This window comes from Zophobas morio, unplaced genomic scaffold (genome assembly GCF_036711695.1).
Source record: "Zophobas morio isolate AGI-343-1 ecotype UQ-CSIRO unplaced genomic scaffold, CSIRO_AGI_Zmor_V1 ptg000005l, whole genome shotgun sequence".
NCBI classification, from domain to species: domain Eukaryota; kingdom Metazoa; phylum Arthropoda; class Insecta; order Coleoptera; family Tenebrionidae; genus Zophobas; species Zophobas morio.
This window is the reverse complement of record NW_026972110.1, coordinates 8657853-8678064: the sequence shown is the minus strand read 5'-3', so window position 1 is coordinate 8678064 and position 20212 is coordinate 8657853. Positions and strand designations below refer to the sequence as shown.

Below are 20212 nucleotides of genomic sequence, written 5' to 3'. Positions count from 1 at the left end.
AACTTTTATTTTAATTTCTTTCTGTTATTATCATTCAATTTCATCCCAAATTGCATCAAACATCTCAATCATCAAAGGTAAGAGCACCCTTCCGTTACAAATCCTGTTAATGGCAAGTTATAATTACTGACTGTCTATCCACAGTTGAATAAATGTGGCGTAACTATAATATTAATCCTTGCTAAACTAACATCAAAGTATTTTTCATTCAAGAAATTTCCTACGTTGTAAGTAAGGTGATAATTATAGCTTCTAATATTTTATACAATTAAGATTAAGTTTTAAAAACGAAGAAAGGATAATATCGCCATAAGAATTATATCTAGCCTAATAGTAATAAATACGTAAAGATAATTTCTGCAAATTGTGAAAGAAGACGATTTACACAACAGAGTAACTACTGTTCATATTTGTTTCAATCACTACCCGCCCACTGTGTATTCCATTTATGTATAAATGGAAGTGCTACAATTACAATATCTTAATGACTTCTGTTTCCACGTCGATGGAGGTAACAATAAAGTGTAGAAAGAACAATTATAATATTCAAAAAAATTTTAGAGAGACAGATTGAACTTGTGCAAAAAGATTGTTTTGTAACCTATATGCGTATCTACTTACGTTTTCAAATTCATACATTTAACTGATTTTCTTTTCTAGTCATTTAAATCTTTTTTTTTTATTGATCGAAGTTCAGGTTTAAAATATAACATGAGAAAATAAAAATAAAGTTTATAAGTAACAAAACTTAGCTTCCGTTAAACTCCTCTTACTTCAATGCACTTTCAGTAACTTTCCAGGTTGTTTACTTAACTCTGCTGGAATTTCTTCGTCATGAACGACAAACGTCAACGCGATTTTTACTTTGTTCAGTAAAGATACCGTACAATTATTTGCGTTCTGAATTTCAGTGGACTATGCTTAACAATCAAAAGTTTTTAAAGTTGATGTAACGTCGTTTTCAAATCATTGATGCAGACTGCCACTCTTATTTAACAAGGTTAGGTAAGGCATAACTTAAAATTTTGTAACGCATTTCTCAAATGATACTCCATAGAGTTTTGTACATGTTAAAGTCGAACGAGAATTTTTGTGTACGCAACCAAGTTTCTAAAATTTCGCAGAATTTTTTATTTATTCATTATTATACAGATTAAAGATATATTTGATTCTATCTAACAATATACCTCGATTTTGCCTTGTAAAGACCTTGTCGAAGCAGGAACTATATATAAAGTAATTATGACAATACAAAAATGAGAATCCCAGTGTAGTAGAAACGCACTAACATCCTAAATAATTTTTTGAACGATATACTTTTAAGAACAAAAGTTCAAAAAAGTTTCATATTTTGGAAGCATCGGGACTTCATCCATAAGAAAAATATCTATTTCTGCTAATTTGCTGGCTTTCGAAAAGCCTGATTTGATACTCGTGAATGAGCTAGTGGTAGTTTTAATCCACCAAAGGTTTTATGAGAAGTACGACCATTAGGCAGCAATATGAAAGCAATACTAGTAGAAGCGATGCATTTCACATTGCATCGTTTTCCAGTGAGTATGTAGTACAGAGTTTTATAGATGAAGATCTTTCCAGTCAGTGCCCCCTCTGAAACATGAATGAAAAAGCAGTTCATTGTTTCAGCATTTACATGCAGAATGGCATTGACGATTTCTATTTGTTTAACACTGAATAGTTGATACATTTGCTTTCCTAAGTTGCTCATTCGTGTTCAAAGTATCCTCATTATTTTCAGTGTCCTCAAAGCCAAAAGTTTGTACCCAGTATTGGACAATTCTGCTTTCTGTTGCTTCGGTGTTCAATTTATAGGCAAGAATTCTGTAGGCACGATTAAATGCATTTTCTGTAAACTGTGTGTATAAAATCTTCAGGCAAATTTTCTATAAACATTTCCCATAGTTGCTTTAGGTTTTCGAGAGATCCGTAAATTAATATTTGTAACAAAGATTTCCAGTTGCCAGTGGCATTTCAGTTAGTGCACATTGTTGTAATCCTTCTATCCATTGTTGATGGTCGTAGGCTAAACCACGCCAAGAAGGGTTGGTTATATGTTTCATACTGGGTGTCACTCATAATTCAAGGTCTTCGAAACTTGTTGTGTCTGTTAATGGTACAACAATAATCGCAAGTGGTATAGTTCCGTTGGACAATGTAACTCACTTTGTGAATTCTACCAATGACTAGCAATTTTCGACGTCTTTGCACCCATTTACTCGACCTTCCGAGCCATCGGAAATGTTCAGACATCTGCCAATAATAATTCATTAGTTGATTAAATTCTTTCTATTGTTTAGTTTTTTTACTATGTCTAAAATATGCCTCTAAAGTGGATGCTCTTTGACCAGTATCGGCTCAATCGCCCTGGATTTAACCTAAGTTTACGATTCGATACTGACCTGGTAAGTGTATATTTTATTTGAATCGCTTATGTCAGAAACCCGACATGTGCCATTACTACTATTCAGAGAAAACTGGATATGGAGAGTTTCTCAATCAAACGAGTGTTTCGCACGCTTGCCGTTTGGTAGTAAATTGATAGACTGGTTGGGTTTATGTACCCAACGGTGCGACTTGATTCTAAGCAACAGTTTGCACCAAAAACACAGTATGCGTCATTTGTGGACATGTCGGGTTTCTGAAATAAATGATTCATTTAAACCCTATGACTTTTTTTATTTCAAAAGCAAAAATAATTGCCAACATGCTTCTGGTGGCGTGACACAGCGTTCCCCAACGTATACTGATTTCGATAAAAATTCGAACGCCTCGAAGGAGTTGAGCCATTTTGTTCATATTATCGGATCCGATATGGGGACAGTCATGGAAGAAATGATTAAAATTCCAACAAAACCATTACCGTTATCTTACCCTTTTTACTTTTTGAAAGCAACGTTTCGTCTAGCAGAATTCTACTTTGCTAGTTGATTTGCGTTAGAAGGTGTAGAACATTTTACGGCTATTGCGTAAAAAACAAAGTAAAAAATGCCAAGACGTCGTGAGCCGGTTCATTTTCATCAATTGAGTGAGTTTAAAAAAGGCCGCATTGTCGGTATAGGAGAAGCCGGCTTTTCAATACGGCAAATTGCGGACCGTATAGGCCGTAGTGTCTCAACGGTGTTGCAGTGTTGGAGGAGGTAGTCTGAGGAAGGAGTGCATGAGTGGATCTGGTTGTCTTCAAAAAACGTCAGCACGCGAAGATCGTCATCTCCGAATTGCTGTCCTACAAGACAGACATTCTACCACTCATGCAATTGCAACTGATTGGATGGGTGCGTTGGAGCATAGGATCTCCATGTCATGGGTTTATCGCCGAATAAGGTCGTTTGGTTTGCGTTCATATCGACCATTTCTTTTCCTCCCATTGACACCAAGACATCGTGCTAGTAGATTTCAGTGGTGCAACGAGCGACCAAATTGGGACCACGAATTGAATCGGGTAGTGTTCTCAGACGAATCCCAGTTTTGTCTTTGGGCTCACGATGGACGTAGGAGGGTGAGGCGGTTACGTAGGGAAAGCCGAAATTTGAATTTCGCTGTTGAACGCCATACAGCTCTCACACAAGACGTGGTGGTTTAGGGGGCAATAACGCAGGGTGGCAGGTCCCTTCTAGTTTTCATTCAGGGAAATTAAATGCAAGAGAATACATCGATACAGTACTGGAGCCGATTGCAGTTCCTTACCTCAGAGGGTTAGATCGACCCCTATTTCAGCAAGACAATGCACGCCCACATACGCAAGAGTCACAACGGAGTACCTTCAACAACATAATATTGAAGTTCTCCCCTGGCCTCCTCGTTCACCAGATCTGTCACCAATCGAACATGTGTGGAATATCATGGGCATACGTCTAGGTAACTTGCAGCATCCCCCGAATAATTTAAATGACCTTCGTATGCGGCTTCAGGAACCTTGGAACGAGATCCCACAGGGGGTAGAAATGACGGTGGGCCCACAAATCATTGAATAATTTTTTTATTTCACAAGTTTTAGGTCTGTTATTTTAATCATTTATTTGTTTCGATTTAATGCACATTTGGTGGAACTTTCAATTTTATCAGTCAACTAATTCAGGGTCTTCGAATTTTTATCGAAATCAGTATAAATTTAATTGATGTTCCTTTCCAGATTAACATAAAATTGGCTCAAATGCTACTAATGAACTATTTTAATTCCAAAGCTAGAAGTTTATGAAGAATGTTAAGCCTGAACAAGTGAATTTCCGCCACATGTTTTACGTAAACATTTAAAATATTGCCGCATATTGTGTTAGAATCAACAATTGAAATAATAACGTGAACTGTGAAATTTACAAATAATAGTGAAACAAAAATATACGTGTTGACGAACTCATCATTTGAGATTAGAAAATTGTTAATTATTATCTGATCTTATATTAATTACACTTGAGGACAACCGTGGCTCCGAACACGATTTATTTTTGTTTAAACAATTACGAACAAAATGTAAACACGCCGTTTTTTAACACGTTTTTTTACTAGGGCCACAAAACGAAAAACAAAACGAGAGATAACCCAAGTGCGCTCAAATTTTACCTGTCCCGCATCGCAAACTCCTAAACTACTAATCTAGATATAACATACCTCTAATATCCTAAATGTACTAAGTGCGGTTTCGAAGCAATGTTTTTTTTTCTCGGCGTGAAATTTAAATCGGTACACCACAGTATGTAAAAATCATTTCGCTTTTCACACAGATTATTTTTTAAAATAATCTACGAAACTTTTAGTCCGTTCTTTTGCAATTGTTTCACGAAATTATTTAGTGTATCTTGAAAATACAGCCTGACTTCGAAATATATGCAAAAAAAAAATGGGGAATAGCTCACGATACGAGTATGTCACTATATAAAATTCACGGTCCTAAGTGGTAGCAGTGTCGAGAAAAAATTATTTGAAATTACATATAAATTGTTACACACGCCGCTGGTAGTGTTTCTTGACCTGCACAATTACTACAATGAATGGCACAGAGCGACGAAGTTTAAGAACCAAAAAACGAGTGCAAAACCAGCAAAAAGACGATAAGGACAGCCGTGTATCAGTTACTTGCCGTAGCTGGGTGTGTTCGGTTGTGTTTGACAATAGTGAATTTTACAAATTCAAAGCGTGTCGACATGGTAATGCTGTATGAGGTGGCGGATGGGAACTCAAGCTTGGCCCGCGAATTGGGGATCTAACGCTTTCCAAATCGCGCGATTCCGTGTGCGCGAACATTTACGTCAGTGGTACAACATCTCCGAGATCATGGTACCTTCGAGCCTCAAACCCACGAGCGTGGCCGTGGTAGGACCGAAAGAATACTGCAGGCGGAAGAACACATTTTGGAACGCGTCGAAGAAGAGCTCGAGATCAGCACTCGCCGACTTGCAGCGGAAGTTGGAGTTTCACAGTTTGTAGTGCAGCGTACATTAAAAGAACAAGGCCTACATCCATACCACGTTCAAAAAGTGGAAGCATTGGAGCCCGGTGATTTTCCACGTCGTGTAATCTACTGCGAATGGTTGTTACCCGGAGTTTTTTTACGTATCCGTGAAAATATGTTGCGCCGTGCTGAAGCTGCATTGCGAGTCAAGGATGACATTTTCAACATTTATTGTCAAAAGGTAGTAGTATTCTAGTTCGCTCTTATTTTTGTTGCAATAAACCATGCGGAATCGTTGTGGCGAGGACCAAAGATCCGTCAGAAGCCACAGTCCCCCTGCAGCATTACCAAAAATCGGTCCTTTTGAGGACCACCATTTGTCCTCCAACCATGGGCGCCCATAGGGGGGGGCCAGGGGGGGCCAAGGCCCCCCCTGAGAGTCTGCGTCAATTTCCTTTTTATTTGTCAAAATTAGACTTGAGCACATTTATAAGAGTAGGTACATGCCCTACACTTTCAGTTTTATTGCCACACAAACACAGAAATGTGACAAACTTAGACCATCTGGTTTTGAAACCCTCTGTTCGGCCCAGATTTGCCTGGAAACATCATAAATCTATCCTTTTTAACCGGTACTGAATTATGGGTTGTTTCGTTATTTGCTTTTTACAGTTATTACAAGAGCAAACATTTTATTGCTAACGTTTACGTCCAAAAATTCATTCCGTTTTCACTTTTTATCTGTGGTAAAGTGACGTGTAAAGACGAACAGTTGTTAAACCGGCGTTTTGTTGACTATAATTTTTATTATTTATTTATTTCAAAATTCAAGCGTAAGTACTCTTGATTAAATGTCTGTTTAAATTTTAAATTTAATATTTTATTTAAAAACAGAGAAATATGGATATTTGAAATTTCTTCAAGAAAAAAATTACAAATACTGATGATGATAGTTCAGCTAATAAGAAGTATAAAATAAGTGGTGTTATTTATTACTACTGATGGCGGTTTTTCAGAGTAGCCATCGACTTCGAGTGGAAATTGCGGTTGCTCCAGCAGCAGAACTGTTTCACCAGTGGGCGTGCGAACTACAACACAGATAGCATAGAAAATTATTTTGGCACTTTTATTCTGTACCTGGATCATTTCATTCTTTCCTTAACGACACGATTTTCCGAAACAAAAGTGTCATCATACTCATTATTTTCTTTACATCCAAAGAATATACATAACTTAAAACCAAGTTGCCTTAAAGGGTTGGGCGAATTTTACCCCACTGACAATTTTTATCAGACGAAATCCAAAATTGGCAGAATTTTGTAAAAATAAAAAACCTTGACAGTAGTATTTGAGAGAGAGAGAATTAATGCCGAAGAAATATCTGTTGGTAGGGTAACTTACGTTTTTGGCCAAGAAAAAAGGAATTAGCAATTTGTTTTTGATTAATTTTATATTTTTATAACTTTTTAATTTTAATATTTTACACTGTTTTGTTAATAATAAGAATAATGATGTTGTAGGGTTATTTGCGATAGATTTGATTAAGGTAGTTGATGATTAAAATATATATTTATAATAGTAAAGATTTCTATCATTATATTATTTATATATACAAGAACAGAGTATATTACAAAAATTTCAGGGTGGCCCCCCCTGAGAAAGGTTTCTATGGGTGCCCATGCCTCCAACGAATAATCTTTCGCACTGACCTTTCACGATGAATGAATGCATGAATGAGGGAATCATAAGCAGCAAAAAGTCGGTTTTACTTTTAATTGAAACTGAAAGTGTTTACGTCGTTTTTATTCGAACGTTTTTCCAACTCTGTTTACAAGGTGGCTCAGTGCCTTCGTATCGAGGGTGGTTCATGGGGGTTTTGCTATATTCGATTTTTAATTTGTTTTTTCTATATTTCGACTCTACTAGGGTGGGGGATGCCGTGGTTAAAATATTTGCATATATTTCGCAGTCACCTTGTATAATTGTGGTATCACTTGGATTTGAATATTCACTTGACATACATAAAAGTGACAATGGTCTTAAACTAAAGTGTTAAATTGTGGTTAAACCGATGTCTCTGAGTCTGAGTATAGCTGATAAAATACAAATCAAAATCTTACGCAATCGCCGTTTCTTGGTCACTAAATTTTGCTTACGACCGTATTGTACTATCTCAAAAAAAATTGTGATATAACAATGTTTTTTATCAAATAAATCAGAAACGATTAAACTAATGTTCTCAAAACTCTGGAAACGGTAATGTTATTATTGGTATTACAATGAAAAAACTTAATAAACGAAACAGTTTACTTTTAATTTTAAGTCAAATCAAACACAGTTGTCTCTCTAATTTTCTCTAAATTCTGAGAACGCAGTATCGTGTTTTAGTGTCAAAACGACTGTTTATCCCCACCAAAAAGTTGACCAAACAGTTTTATTTAAAATTTATTTAAATAACTTAACACCAGTTTTTTTTTATAAAGGCTATACAAGCAATTATAAATTTAAAATGTTATTTCGACAAAAAAATAAATAATGACGACAAACAATCACTGTTGTATGTGTATGTGTATGTGAGCGGGTTTAAGACATCCGGTTGTGACGGCCTATTGAATTATAATGGGAGTCAAATTGGTGTGAAGTCATAAACGCCAAATATGTTTGAGGATAGTATAACAATATAGTGAATCTGAAACGTCATCATGTGTTTTCAGGATGGTTGTCATTAACAAAACTAAATGAAATTAATGCACATTACTCTAGTGGGGCATCTTTCCCACAAATACATCAATAATGACAATTAACTTATGCAAATATCACTCTGCTCTGCAATGTTCGTTCATTTCCTCGAACGCAAGAACATCAGTTATCGCATGATCGAAATCTACCCGCTTTGAATTCTCATCAGCGATGTAATAACCAAACACAGGTGTTAGAATTATGCTTTCCAGGACCAAGGGGCATGTGCTTAAAGTGTTTTTACAGAATTATTTTAATACTACATAACAACAATAATACTGAAGATAATGTTAATACTAAGATGTACACAACAAAAAAAAATATAAAATTAGAATACAGCTTAGTGTTGATACCTATTTCATATATAAAATCTTAAAAAAGTGTAAAACCAATACAACTTTGTACATCTTTTTTAATACATATACGATATAAAGCAGACGATATTTGGTCAAGGAACAAAAAGATTGTCTTCGATAAAACTCCGCCACCTTATGACGTCAAAAACGTTGCGATCTCAAATTATATTTTTTTAAATTGAAATGTTTGTTTACATATTATAACTTATAATTTTTATAGATCATTATATTACAATTATTACAATTATTACAATAATAGAAAAACACCAAAACCTTTACCCAATTTTTAGTAAATAAAAAATGTAAATTGAGTGAAATAAGAGACTATCACTTATTAATTTTACAAACAACTATAGCAACATCAAAATCAATCATCATTTAAGCATAGATTCCGTCGTTTTTAACATTGAACACAAGAAAGTTATAGTTTTAATGTTGTATAAATCACAGAAGGGTCACAAATGTGCCAAATTGTTCATGCATCACCATACCATAATACGAAATTTAAGATTATCAATTCAAATTTCATCATAAATATTTTTCAGATTAAAAAAAAAATAACCTTTTTCGGCAGTCAGCAGAAAATTGTAGTTCGAGATTTCTGACGCTGAAAATTAAGATTAGTATTTTAATGTATAATTTATTATCAAAGACGCGTTTTGAATTATTGTTCGGGCGAGGAGCTTTTCATGAATAACCTTGCATTTGCACATTTTCAAAGCTCCGAGTGTTAATTTGGTTGCATACTTCGTAGAGCAGCTTTCAACACAAAAGGGTACAGGTGGTGGGAGTGCGCAGAACAATGTTTTGGTTTGGCCTTACAAATATCGTGCAAGCAGTGGCAGCGGCGATGAATATTTCGATTTTGAAATATTAAAATATTATTGCGGTTAATAAAAATATCACTTTTCTATTTTATTAGCGTTGACATTATAGAAAAAGAATTTAAACAATTATTAGTGCTGTATTTGATGTATGAGTTGAATAAAAAAGTAAGTAAAAGAAGTAAAAAGGTAATTTTTAGTGAGCAATAATTACTGTTAAATTACGGTACAGTCGAAGCTCTAGTTATAAACAACAATTGACCCTTTTCCTGTAAGATCGTAAAACTTCCATAGTGACTTTTCGTGCGCACGCATCTTCAAAACCACGTTGGAAATTGTATCCGGCACTCCGGCAGCAGAGCAAAGGCCTGTGAGAACAAACCGCTTTGACAGAATGCAACCGGCTACACATGCGTAATCTGCCGCTCATTGGTTAATTTAAACTTGGCGCTCCAAAAATCTGACTTCGCCTGCGCGATGTTGTCTCACTCTGTGTCATTGGAATTTATATAATGTCTACTCACTTTGCTTACAGGAAAAGGGTCAATTATGCTAGAATACGAACTGCGATTATTACTTCAATGTTAAAGACAGAAAACGTTAAGCCTTATTATAATCCGACTTTACGGTATCGATAAATTGTGCCAGAAAATTAAAAACCATATAATTATAGTCATAGGTTGCTTCACGACCTGCTGCATTAGTTAATACGGCCTGTTCATAACTGTAGTTCCACTGTATCCTCCGATTTTAGTGAGGGCGCTAGCGGATGGGCGCATTTTAGGAATTTTTATTATTTTATGTTGGTTGGATGGTACTCACTGTTTTTTGGTGTCAAATCTGACATTCAAATTAAAATTCTCTTGAGAATCTTTAAGCGCGCTGAAAGTAGTTATTTGTGAAGTCCATTTGTTATTGTTCGTTGTTTTTCTTTTTGATTTGCAGTTTTCGTTCCTTTTTTATTTGTTTTGTGGTGTTTCGTTCGCATTTTGTCGTTTCAACTCGTTTAGTGTTTCGTTATTATTTCATAGTTAAATTAGTGTTTGTTTTTTGTTGTTTTGTTCCTATTTGGTCGTTTAACTTCAGTTAGTGGTTCGTTATTATTACATAGTTTAAGTTGTTACGTTAATTTTACTGGGACGAAAATGCGGTTCCACAAAAAATGCATTGTGCCCCAGTGCCCTGCCAAATACTCAAAGTCCTTCCATCAGTTTCCCTCTGAGCCCCTCCTAAGAGAAAAATGGCTACATAAAGTAGAGAAGTTTTGTTGTAAGAAAAGCTTATTGAACATTTATTCTTTTAATACTAAATATTAATTATTATAGCTCCAACGCAGCAGATCGTCAGTCAGTACTCAACCATTTGCAATTTGCACTTTAAACCCACAGATTTTAAGTTTGCAGCAAATGGTAGTAAACGCTTGCAAAAAAATGCAGTTCCAACAGTTTTTCATGTATATTTATTTACATTTTAAACTGAACAGAAATAAAATTATAGTTTTTATAGGGTGATGATGCTTATTACGCATCCACACACGAATCCTTCGTTGCCCTTGCCCAGTCTTCTACTCCTTTAAATATCAAGCCCTCATCATCCATTATTCCTGTAATTACAATCCTTACAACTGTGAAAATATAAGCGAACAGTACATTAATAACGTAATTTAAAGTCAGGAGTAAAATTATTTTTCTGTTCCTACCTATTTTCACACTTTTTTTAGAACTTTCCTCTAATAATTATTTATTTTAGAGTACTGTTACTCCAAGATTATCTCCTCCCTTCCAATCAACATCCACGTGTCCAACATCGATAGAAGAACCTCCAGTAATATTTTATTGGCAGTTAATAAATTTTAATTATATTTTTTTAAATTGTCGAGTCCTGATTTAAGTCACTCAACAATTCCTTCTGAACCTGAGTCCTTATATAATGAATCCCAAACATTAAGTTCCAATACTGATCTTCGTCTTGATGATATATCAAAACTTAAACTTGAAATAAAAAAACTGAAAATGAAAGTAAACCGTTTGGACAAACAGAACAAACTGAAAAATCAACAGCTACAAAAACTGCAATTAAAAATTGACAATCAAACGAATCAAGCCCGTATATTCGAAAAAATTGAAGCTGATGCCAAGAATAACGACCCAAAAGCCACATTTCTATTAGACCAAATATTAAATTACAACAAACAAAAATCTAGATGGTCAGAAGTAACTGTAAGATCATGTATTGCTTGGAGGATTTCATCCCCAAAGGGATACAACTATGGTAAAGCTTCTATATTGAAATTACCTAGTCGAAGTACTTTAAAACGGTATATAGGAAATGGACAAGATGTTACAGGACTTATAGAGGCACGCTTGAAAGCAGAAGCCGAAGTGCTACAACCCGTTGAAAGGATTTGTAGTTTAATTGTTGACGACATCTCCATCAAGGAAAAACTGTGTTACAGCCGCACAGAAGACAAATTCTATGGGTTAGAGACTACCAATGAGAGTAGTCAAACAATTGGAAAAAAACCAACGTTGGCCAGCAAAATGTTATGTTACGTTGTTCACGGCATGACTACTAAGTACACGATACCCGCCGGATATTTCTTCCATCGAACTCTAAAAAACATAGATTTTGTGAATTTGACGTTAAAAGTAATGAAACTTTTACATAATTGTGGATTTACAGTTTTAAGAATTGTGACAGATAACCATAAGTCAAATGTGGCCCTTTTCAAATCTCTGTCATCAAATAATAATTTAATGACTCATATTCAACATCCAATAGAACCAACAATACCATTATTTATGAGCTTTGATTACTGTCATATTATTAAAAATTTGAAGAACATATTTTTGTACCATGACATGCATTCTGGTAACGGTATTATTTCTGCACGACTTTTTAAAGAAAATATATGATATGCAACACAAATTAATTGTTAAACCGGTAAAGTTTTTGACCAGGAAGCATATTTGCCCAACCAATTTAGAAAAGATGAACGTCCGTCGTGCTGTGCAAGTATTTTCCATAGAAGTAAGAGCAGCAATAGAGTATTTGGGAAAATATAACAATCCAGGTTTTGTTGATGTTGAAGAGACTCTAAAGTTTATGGAAATGATGCACAAATTTTTTAAAATTCATGATGTCAATGACAAAACTCAGCACATCCGGCAACTAAATGAAAATAGTGCTCCATATACAGATATTAATGATGAACGCCTTCTCTGGATGTTAAAAACTTTACCTGCTTATATAGATTCCATTCAACTATCTTCAAAGGCAAATAAAATGACGGGATTGACTAAAGAGACTGCAGAAGCAGTAAAATTCACTGCCAAAAGCACTGCAGAATGTATCAAGTATTTACTGGAAGAGAGTGGCTTTTTCTATGTCTTAACGCGAGCATTTAGCTCAGATGCAGTTGAATCGATGTTTAGCAATGTCCGATTATGCGGTGGTTCTCAGGACGCTACTGATGCCAGGGCTGCACACTATGCTATTAAACGAATAATTAAGTCAGGTTTAGTAACAACTTCAGAATCAGCAAATGTATATTCTGACTGTAATCACTTGAGTAAAATTGGTCAAATTCAGTCTTCTGAAAGATCTACAACAGAAACAAATATACATATACCTGACAGTATAATTGAAGAAATTAGTGACCTTCATAAATTAACATTCGTTAATACCATTTTCACAGATATCAACTCTGCATCAGTTGCGTTTTTATCTGGATATATTTGTAGAACAATTGAAGAAAGGTTAGAGTGCAAAAATTGTTTAGATTCATTACTAACCACCGCAAAATCTACCCCGTTGCTTGACTTGATATATCTGCAAGACAGAGGAAAATTAAAATATCCCACAAGATCATTCACAAATTTTATAAATAAAATTATAAAAATTACATTTGATATTTTGGAACACATACCAGTAAATCATCATCCAAGAACTGTGGTGGAGTCTTTGTTATTAGAGCCAATTGCCAGTTCAGCTTTTTTGCCTTGTGAAGATAAAAACCACAAAGTAATGGTTGCGAACTTAATATTGTCTAAAGTGTTGAAACCAATTTTTGCAAATTTTGGTTATACAAAAACTGAAAATGTTACATTGTTTAGTAATTTGACCCAAAAACCCCATTCAAGAAAAGTATTAAAATTATAAACATACCTGTCTGTTTTTTTATATTCTTCCAGCGCTAATTAGGGTGAAATTTTACAAAAGGCACTTCTCGATTTCGCACAAACTGTTTGGTTACAATTCTTCTACACCACCCCCTAATCACGTTCCTCACCTTCAAATGTTTCCTTTTGCTACAAAAAAAAATGTTAAATTTCCCAATTCATACACTCTTTAACGGGAAAAGCTGTTTCCAATATAACCTAACTTTTTATAGTCACCAACACGCGAGGAGTAATGTCGGGAACAGAAGAAAACAGTTGTACAACTTTTGAAGGTGCGGAACGTGAACAGGGGGTGATGTAGAATTGCTTTGGGGAAACAATTAATGGGAAATCGAGAAGTGCCTTTTGCAAAATTTCACCTTTGCTAGTCCTTTTTGTTGTAATTTTCAACCATAGAGAGGATACGATGTATGATTCAACGTTTAACCGTTTAATAAATTGTTCAAAACATTTAACCTAACCCGATTTAACCTATTTATAAAACTTCAAATTTGAAGTTTGTTTGACAATTGTCAAGGTCAAAAGCGCCCCTCCAGTGCTGCCCTCACGCCCTGACGGCAAAATTTTTTCAATGCATTTTTGTGGAAATGAACAGGCAGGATATAATACAGCCGGCAGTGGGTTGCTTATTCTCAGACTTTTAAGCCCGCTTTTATCTAAAGATTTAACTGTTGCTTTAAGACTAGTCGACTATAAAATAGTATATGATACTGGTTTATAATGAGGGATTCGTGAAATTTTTTACTCATGCTATAATCCCTCACATTATAAACTCGTCTAATAATTAAAAATACCAAATTTTGTGTGATAGATTATCATAATTTATTGTTACGTAAGTCTATTTTTTTACCAAACAAATAAATTTATTTTTATTAAATGGTTGTCTGTATTCTTTTGTGGGAATTGCTCTATTTTTAATTGTTTTTGAAAGAAATGTAACTCAGCCGAAACTCCCTTCTCAATACATCGATGTTACGCCACTGCTAGCCCGACTACAAGTCGCGCATCTTAAGCCCCGCCCCTGTACCTTTTCGTGTTGAAAGCTGCTCTAGCATAGTATAGTGAGTGTTCTGTGGTAGTAATTTCACCACGAAAGGGTACAGGGTCGGGGCTTAAGTTGCGCGACTTGTAGCCGGGCCATCAGTGGCGTAACATCGATGCATTGAGAAGAGAGGCTCGGCTGAGTTATACTGAGTTTTTAATTTTCTGGCACAATTTATCGATACCGTAAAGTCGGATTATAATAAGGCTTAACGTTTTCTGTCTTTAACGTCGAAGTAATAATCACAGTTCATATTCTAGCATAATTGTCGTTTATAACTAGAGCTTCGACTGTACCGTAATTTAACACTTATTATTGTTCACTAAAAATTACCTTTTTACTTCTTTTACTTACTTTTTTATTCAATTCATACATAAAATACAACACTAACAATTGTTTAAATTCTTTTTCTATAATGTCAACGCTAATAAAATAGAAAAGTGTTATGTATTTTTTATTAACCGCGATAATATTTTAATATTTCAAAATCGAAATATTCATCGCCGCTGCCACTGCTTGCACGATATTTGCAGAGAACACAGAGAAGCGCCATAGTTTAAATTAAATGACGGTTGCGGACTCCTCAATTTATGTTGGTAGCAATGTTTGTTTCTAACTAGGGATAAAAGTAACTAGAAGAAATGTCATAATATTTTTAATGACGCGTTTTATTTCCGACAAATTGACACTAAATTTACCAGAATATTACAAGCTGCTTACTGTTTCCTTGACTTTCATTCAGGTCACACGAATTACAATTATAGTGAAACAAGGTTTTTATGGGCGTCGACTATTTAAATTTGGCGCTTGCCTTTGGCAGTTGAGGACTCCAGTGTCAATAAGGGTGGTTTTGCAAAATCAGCCTCTATGTCGCTTCTCTATGTTCTCTGATATTTGTAAGGCCAAACCAAAACAATGTTCTACGCACTCCCACCACCTGTACCCTTTCGTGTTGAAAGTTACTTCTCTGGCACAGACTGTTCTCTGGTTACTCGGTTACTCTATCAACTGTGTCGTGGATGTGTCATGCTGATCATTTTAAGGTTATGTGTTTTTAGTTTATCTTAAAACTAGTTAAAGATGGAACAGACATTTACTGAAGAAGAACTTACTTTACCTACTTGCAAGTATGAATGTAAGTGAATGTTCTACGTACACGTAATTTTATTTCATTATCCCATTATTTGTTTCAGACTTGGACCACACCGCAGACGTTCAGTAAGCATTTTCTTCTTAAGATCACTGATATCACCAATAAAATATTTTATTCTTAGGCTACACGCATGGGGTGATAGTTTACAAGAAGCATTTGAACAATGTGGACTTGCCATGTTTGGATACATGACTGAGCTTCCAACCGTAGAAATACAACAACGTTCAGAAATCAAGGCAACTGGGCATGATATGGAGAGTTTACTCTTTCACTTTTTAGATGAACTGTTATTTCTATTTAGTTGTGAACCCTTCTTAATATGCAACAAACTGGTAATTACAGAATTTATTACTGACGGTGAAGAACTATCAATTACATGTTCATGTTATGGGGAAGAGTTCACGTTAGGAAAACATCCACAAGGAACGGAAGTTAAAGCTATCACATACTCTGCCATGCAAATAGTAAATGAACCTAAAAATAAGCAGTTTGAAGTATATGTTATAATAGATATTTAAATTAAAATATTTTTATAATTATGTAACAAAAAACAAGTATACACAAGTTTTTATTGTTAATTCTAAATAACTGTAAATAAATAATTATTTATTTAGTTACTATTTATTAAAACGTAAATGTTTTTTCGTGATGTAATTGTAACTAAAAGTGGTGCAATCCTGCATAGTTCTACTAATTTCGTTGAAGCATTTATTTTAAAGAAAAAAATATATCCGTCTATTTCTTTAGTCTTTACACCACTAATAAAACGAAACCAAGATTAAATTTGGTAGAACTGAAGTGGCGAATTTCATTATGTAGTTATACAACCAATAATACAATTGCAAGTCAAAATAACATGAAATAATAACTTACATATAATAAAGATACGTATTCCCTTGAGAGTAACTCTCACGATAATTCTGACTTTGATTTTATAGCCTCTTTAGTGTTAATTTGCAATTCCATATTTCAGAGTTCTATCATTCAATTAATTGCGTTATTATAATAATTGATTAATAGTAATAATAATAAAATGTAGTAAGTATGTAGTTTGTTCTCATTGATTTTTCTTTAAACGAACGAAAACAAAAAATAGTTTATTGCTTTAAAATTATTTAGGGATTACATACAAAAAATATTATCAGAATTATACCCTTCCAATGACATCTCTCGGCGCGCTGCAAAACTGTACCCGGCACTTGACAGCGTAGCTTCGGCTGCTTCTTTTCAAGCTTCAGTATTTCAGTGTATACTTGTTTTTTTTTACGTAGTGGTTTTCAGCAAATTTGTTGTGTTCAGAACGCTAGATTTTTCATAAATGTTAATACTTTTGTAAATTTAAACAGAGACAGTGGCGTAAAATTGTCTAACATACGTGCTGGCCGACAACTTTTATACTACTTAATCGACATCACGCGTGACTAATGTGAAAAATTCAAAACGTTCAAATTTCAAAATTATAAATACTTAAAAAAACACCATATTTTTAACATAAACATATTACGATGAAGCTGTAGAAATGCATAATAGTGTCCAATATTCTAAAGCGGCACACCAAATTGCTTTTAAATCATGTATATCCTCGTAGGTGATCGAAATTTCGAAACTTGAATTGTAATTTTGATGAAGAATAAAAAATGTCTGCAGCAGTACCTATACCTACGTGTTTATGCCAGGTTTCAAAAACTAAAAATGCAAATGTTGTTTAATAATTTTCTTCGACTTTGTGTTCACAACCGAACCCAAATTGTAATTTAATATCTAAATTGAGTTTTGTACATCTTTCGTAATGGAGCTGGTATAATTTATGATTTCAAGATTTATAGTCATTGCAGATGTCACTGTCATATAACATACGTGAAAAAAATAAAAACTACTTTTTGTACCCAAACAAGATTTATTCGGTAAAAAACTCTGAGTGCTACTTTGGACAATTATTCGTATTTCAGTGGGCGTAAGATATACCTATTGTTTTCGGCTTCACACATTGTTAATAAATTATTTATTATGTGACAATTTAAACTTCAAATAATGCGTCAAATATTTCATTCTGTCATCTGTCGTACCAACTACGAAAAAACTCCCCGAAATAAAAAAAAATACAATTTCTAGAAAAAGGAAAAAAATGATCGAAGGTTATTTCGCCTTAAGCTCCCTCGCCCTTGAAATATAATAAATAAATAAATAAATCCTTTATTGTCCAACAGGATAACCTAATAACAGGACAACAATAATAATTAAGAATATTAAAAACAGAAAACTTAATACATATTTCAATAAGAAAAACTACAATAACTACAAAAATAGAAAAAAAATTTATATATAACCATAGCAAGGCAGAAGAAAAATACATTTAACGATGGCTCATAAAGATGTCTTCCACTATAAGTTTATTAAAACAAATACACATAGTTCTTGATGGAGAGTGGTGGAAAACGTTAGTTCTTGACGGAGGAATGTAGAAGGTGTTGACATGTCTTGACGACAATCTTGGCACATTAAACCCGATGGTTGATAGAATATAGGAACAATCAATTTTGTTGGAAATTAATTTCACCAAGAAATTGGCACAGTTAACGTCCCTCCTTGCAGAAAGAGACGTCATGTTGTGTCGGATTAGCAGACTGTCCATAGGGATTCCTCTCGAAGTGTAAATTCCGTCGAGTTTATAAGACAGATATTTTAAAAATTTTCGGTGAATCTTGTCTAGGACCATATATTACGTGATGTAAAGTGGGTACCATACTAAGGAAGCGTATTCCATTTTACTGAGCACATATGAGAAAAAAAGAGATTTAATGGCATCAATATACTGTTAAAATATTTGGAGATCCTCATAATAAATCCCAGCATTTTGTTAGCAGCGTTATCAGTTTCTTGGAAGTGGAGATTAAACGTAAGCTGCTTAGAATCAAAAATGACTCCTAAGTCTTTAATGCTGTTTTTCCTCATTAGCGGTGTTGAACCAATGGAGTAGGACGAATCAATCTGATTATTATTACGTGTAAAGGAGATAAGATAACATTTAGCTATGTTTAAGATGAGATGGTTAGAATAGCTCCAATTCATTAAAGTATCTAAATTGGTTTGTAAACTATGAATATCTCCAGCAGATGTTATGGTTGAATATAACTTAATATCATCCGCAACGTAGTAGCGGTCCTAAGTTTGACCCATGCGGAACTAAAGATCTTGAGACAAATTCATAAGAACAATAACCATTGTAGAATACATAGTTGATTCTATTCGACAAATATGACGTAAACAGTTGCAGGAGAGGGTCTAAGCATCCAAATTGGCTAAGTTTATGAAGTAAAATGTCATGTGAGATCGAATCAAACGCTTTAGAAAAGTCAACGTATATTACGTCTACCTGTGTTTTGTTATCTAGGGCTACCGATAAGTCGTGAGTAATGACTGATAGATTCGTGATAGTAGATCTGCCATTTATAAACCCATGTTGTTTAGGAGAAAGATAAGATTTCACATTACCATAAATAGATTTATATAATACTTGTTCCATGACCTTAGAAAAGTTTGATAGAATGGAGATCGGTCGATAGTTCTGCAGGTTATTTGGATCTCCTTTTTTAAAGATTGGTGTTACTCGAGCTTTCTTCCATTGGTCAGGAAAAATTCCTAATTTAAGGATAAATTGTTTATTAGAGCTAGGGGTTTAGCAAATACAGACTTGCAGTCATGCACCAGAAGACTTGGTATTAGGTCATCACCGGCTGTTAACTTGAATGGAAACTTAGACATGATCACAATGAGTTCTTCCTGAGTTACAGGCTTTACAGTAAAGGAATTAGTACAGCCTAGTAAACTAGTAGCAGTTGTGCCCGCAAATGTAGACACACTAGGCAAAAGCATGTTTTCAAAATTTTTTGCAAAAGCATTAATAATTTCTTGCGGATCGGAATATTCATTATTATCTGTTCAACGAGTAGGGATTCTAGATGTATTTTTCTTGTGGCGTAAAAAACTCCATAAATCGGAAAGACTGGACTTTAGATTTTCTTCAATATTCACAATATAATTTTTATATGCATTGGATAATTGCAATTTGGTTAGGGATCTTAACCTTTTAAATTCAATGAGATACACAATACAAGGTGATTGCGAAATACATGCAAAAAAAAAATGGGGAATAGCTCACAATATGATTATGTCACTGGGTAAAATTCACGGTCCTAAGTAGTAGCAGTGTCTAGAAAAAATTATTTGAAATTAAATGTAAATTGTTGTACGCGCCGCTGGACTGTTTTGTGACCTACATAATTACAACAATGAATGGAACAGAGCGAGTCGGATTAAGAACCAAAAAAGTTACTTTATCAGGTACTTTTTTAATCGCAACGTGAAAAACACGAAAAGGGCCAGTTAGCATCGAGCGGTCGGTGAAATCGGTTTATGGTGGAGTTTTCCCATGCAGATTGTGTCGAAATGGTAATTGGTGTGCGTGAACATTTGCATCAATGGTACAACAACTCCGAGATCATGGTACCTTCAA

At 34.4% G+C, this 20212-nt stretch overlaps 1 protein-coding gene and 1 long non-coding RNA gene across 6 annotated transcripts; one reads left to right on the top strand and one right to left on the bottom strand.

Moving 5' to 3' along the window:
• Nucleotides 1-10014: 10014 nt before the first annotated feature.
• Nucleotides 10015-14107, bottom strand: LOC135122608 (uncharacterized). 5 transcript variants are annotated; one of them, XR_010279427.1, is made up of 6 exons: nucleotides 13708-14106; nucleotides 13491-13633; nucleotides 13252-13416; nucleotides 12984-13154; nucleotides 10146-12927; nucleotides 10015-10085 (listed from the first exon to the last, which is right to left on the bottom strand). It is a non-coding gene; the product is annotated as an uncharacterized LOC135122608 (long non-coding RNA). The 5 variants fall into 5 exon arrangements; XR_010279428.1 differs by having other exon boundaries at nucleotides 13864-14106; XR_010279426.1 differs by having other exon boundaries at nucleotides 10146-10926; nucleotides 11023-12927; nucleotides 13491-14105.
• Nucleotides 14108-15262: 1155 nt separating this feature from the next.
• Nucleotides 15263-16312, top strand: Archease (archease). Its single transcript, XM_064078696.1, has 3 exons — nucleotides 15263-15681; nucleotides 15740-15764; nucleotides 15821-16312. The coding sequence occupies exons 1-3, from the start codon at nucleotides 15627-15629 to the stop codon at nucleotides 16215-16217; spliced, it is 477 nt and encodes a 158-aa protein (XP_063934766.1). The 5' UTR covers nucleotides 15263-15626; the 3' UTR covers nucleotides 16218-16312.
• Nucleotides 16313-20212: the final 3900 nt, after the last annotated feature.

Coding starts and splice junctions, on each gene's coding strand:
- Archease (XM_064078696.1), top strand. CDS start 15,627: ATGGAACAGACATTTACTGAAGAAGAACTTACTTTACCTACTTGCAAG. Junction 15,682..15,739: donor ACCTACTTGCAAGTATGAAT/GTAAGTGAATGT, acceptor TATTTGTTTCAG/ACTTGGACCACACCGCAGAC. Junction 15,765..15,820: donor GACCACACCGCAGACGTTCA/GTAAGCATTTTC, acceptor TTTTATTCTTAG/GCTACACGCATGGGGTGATA.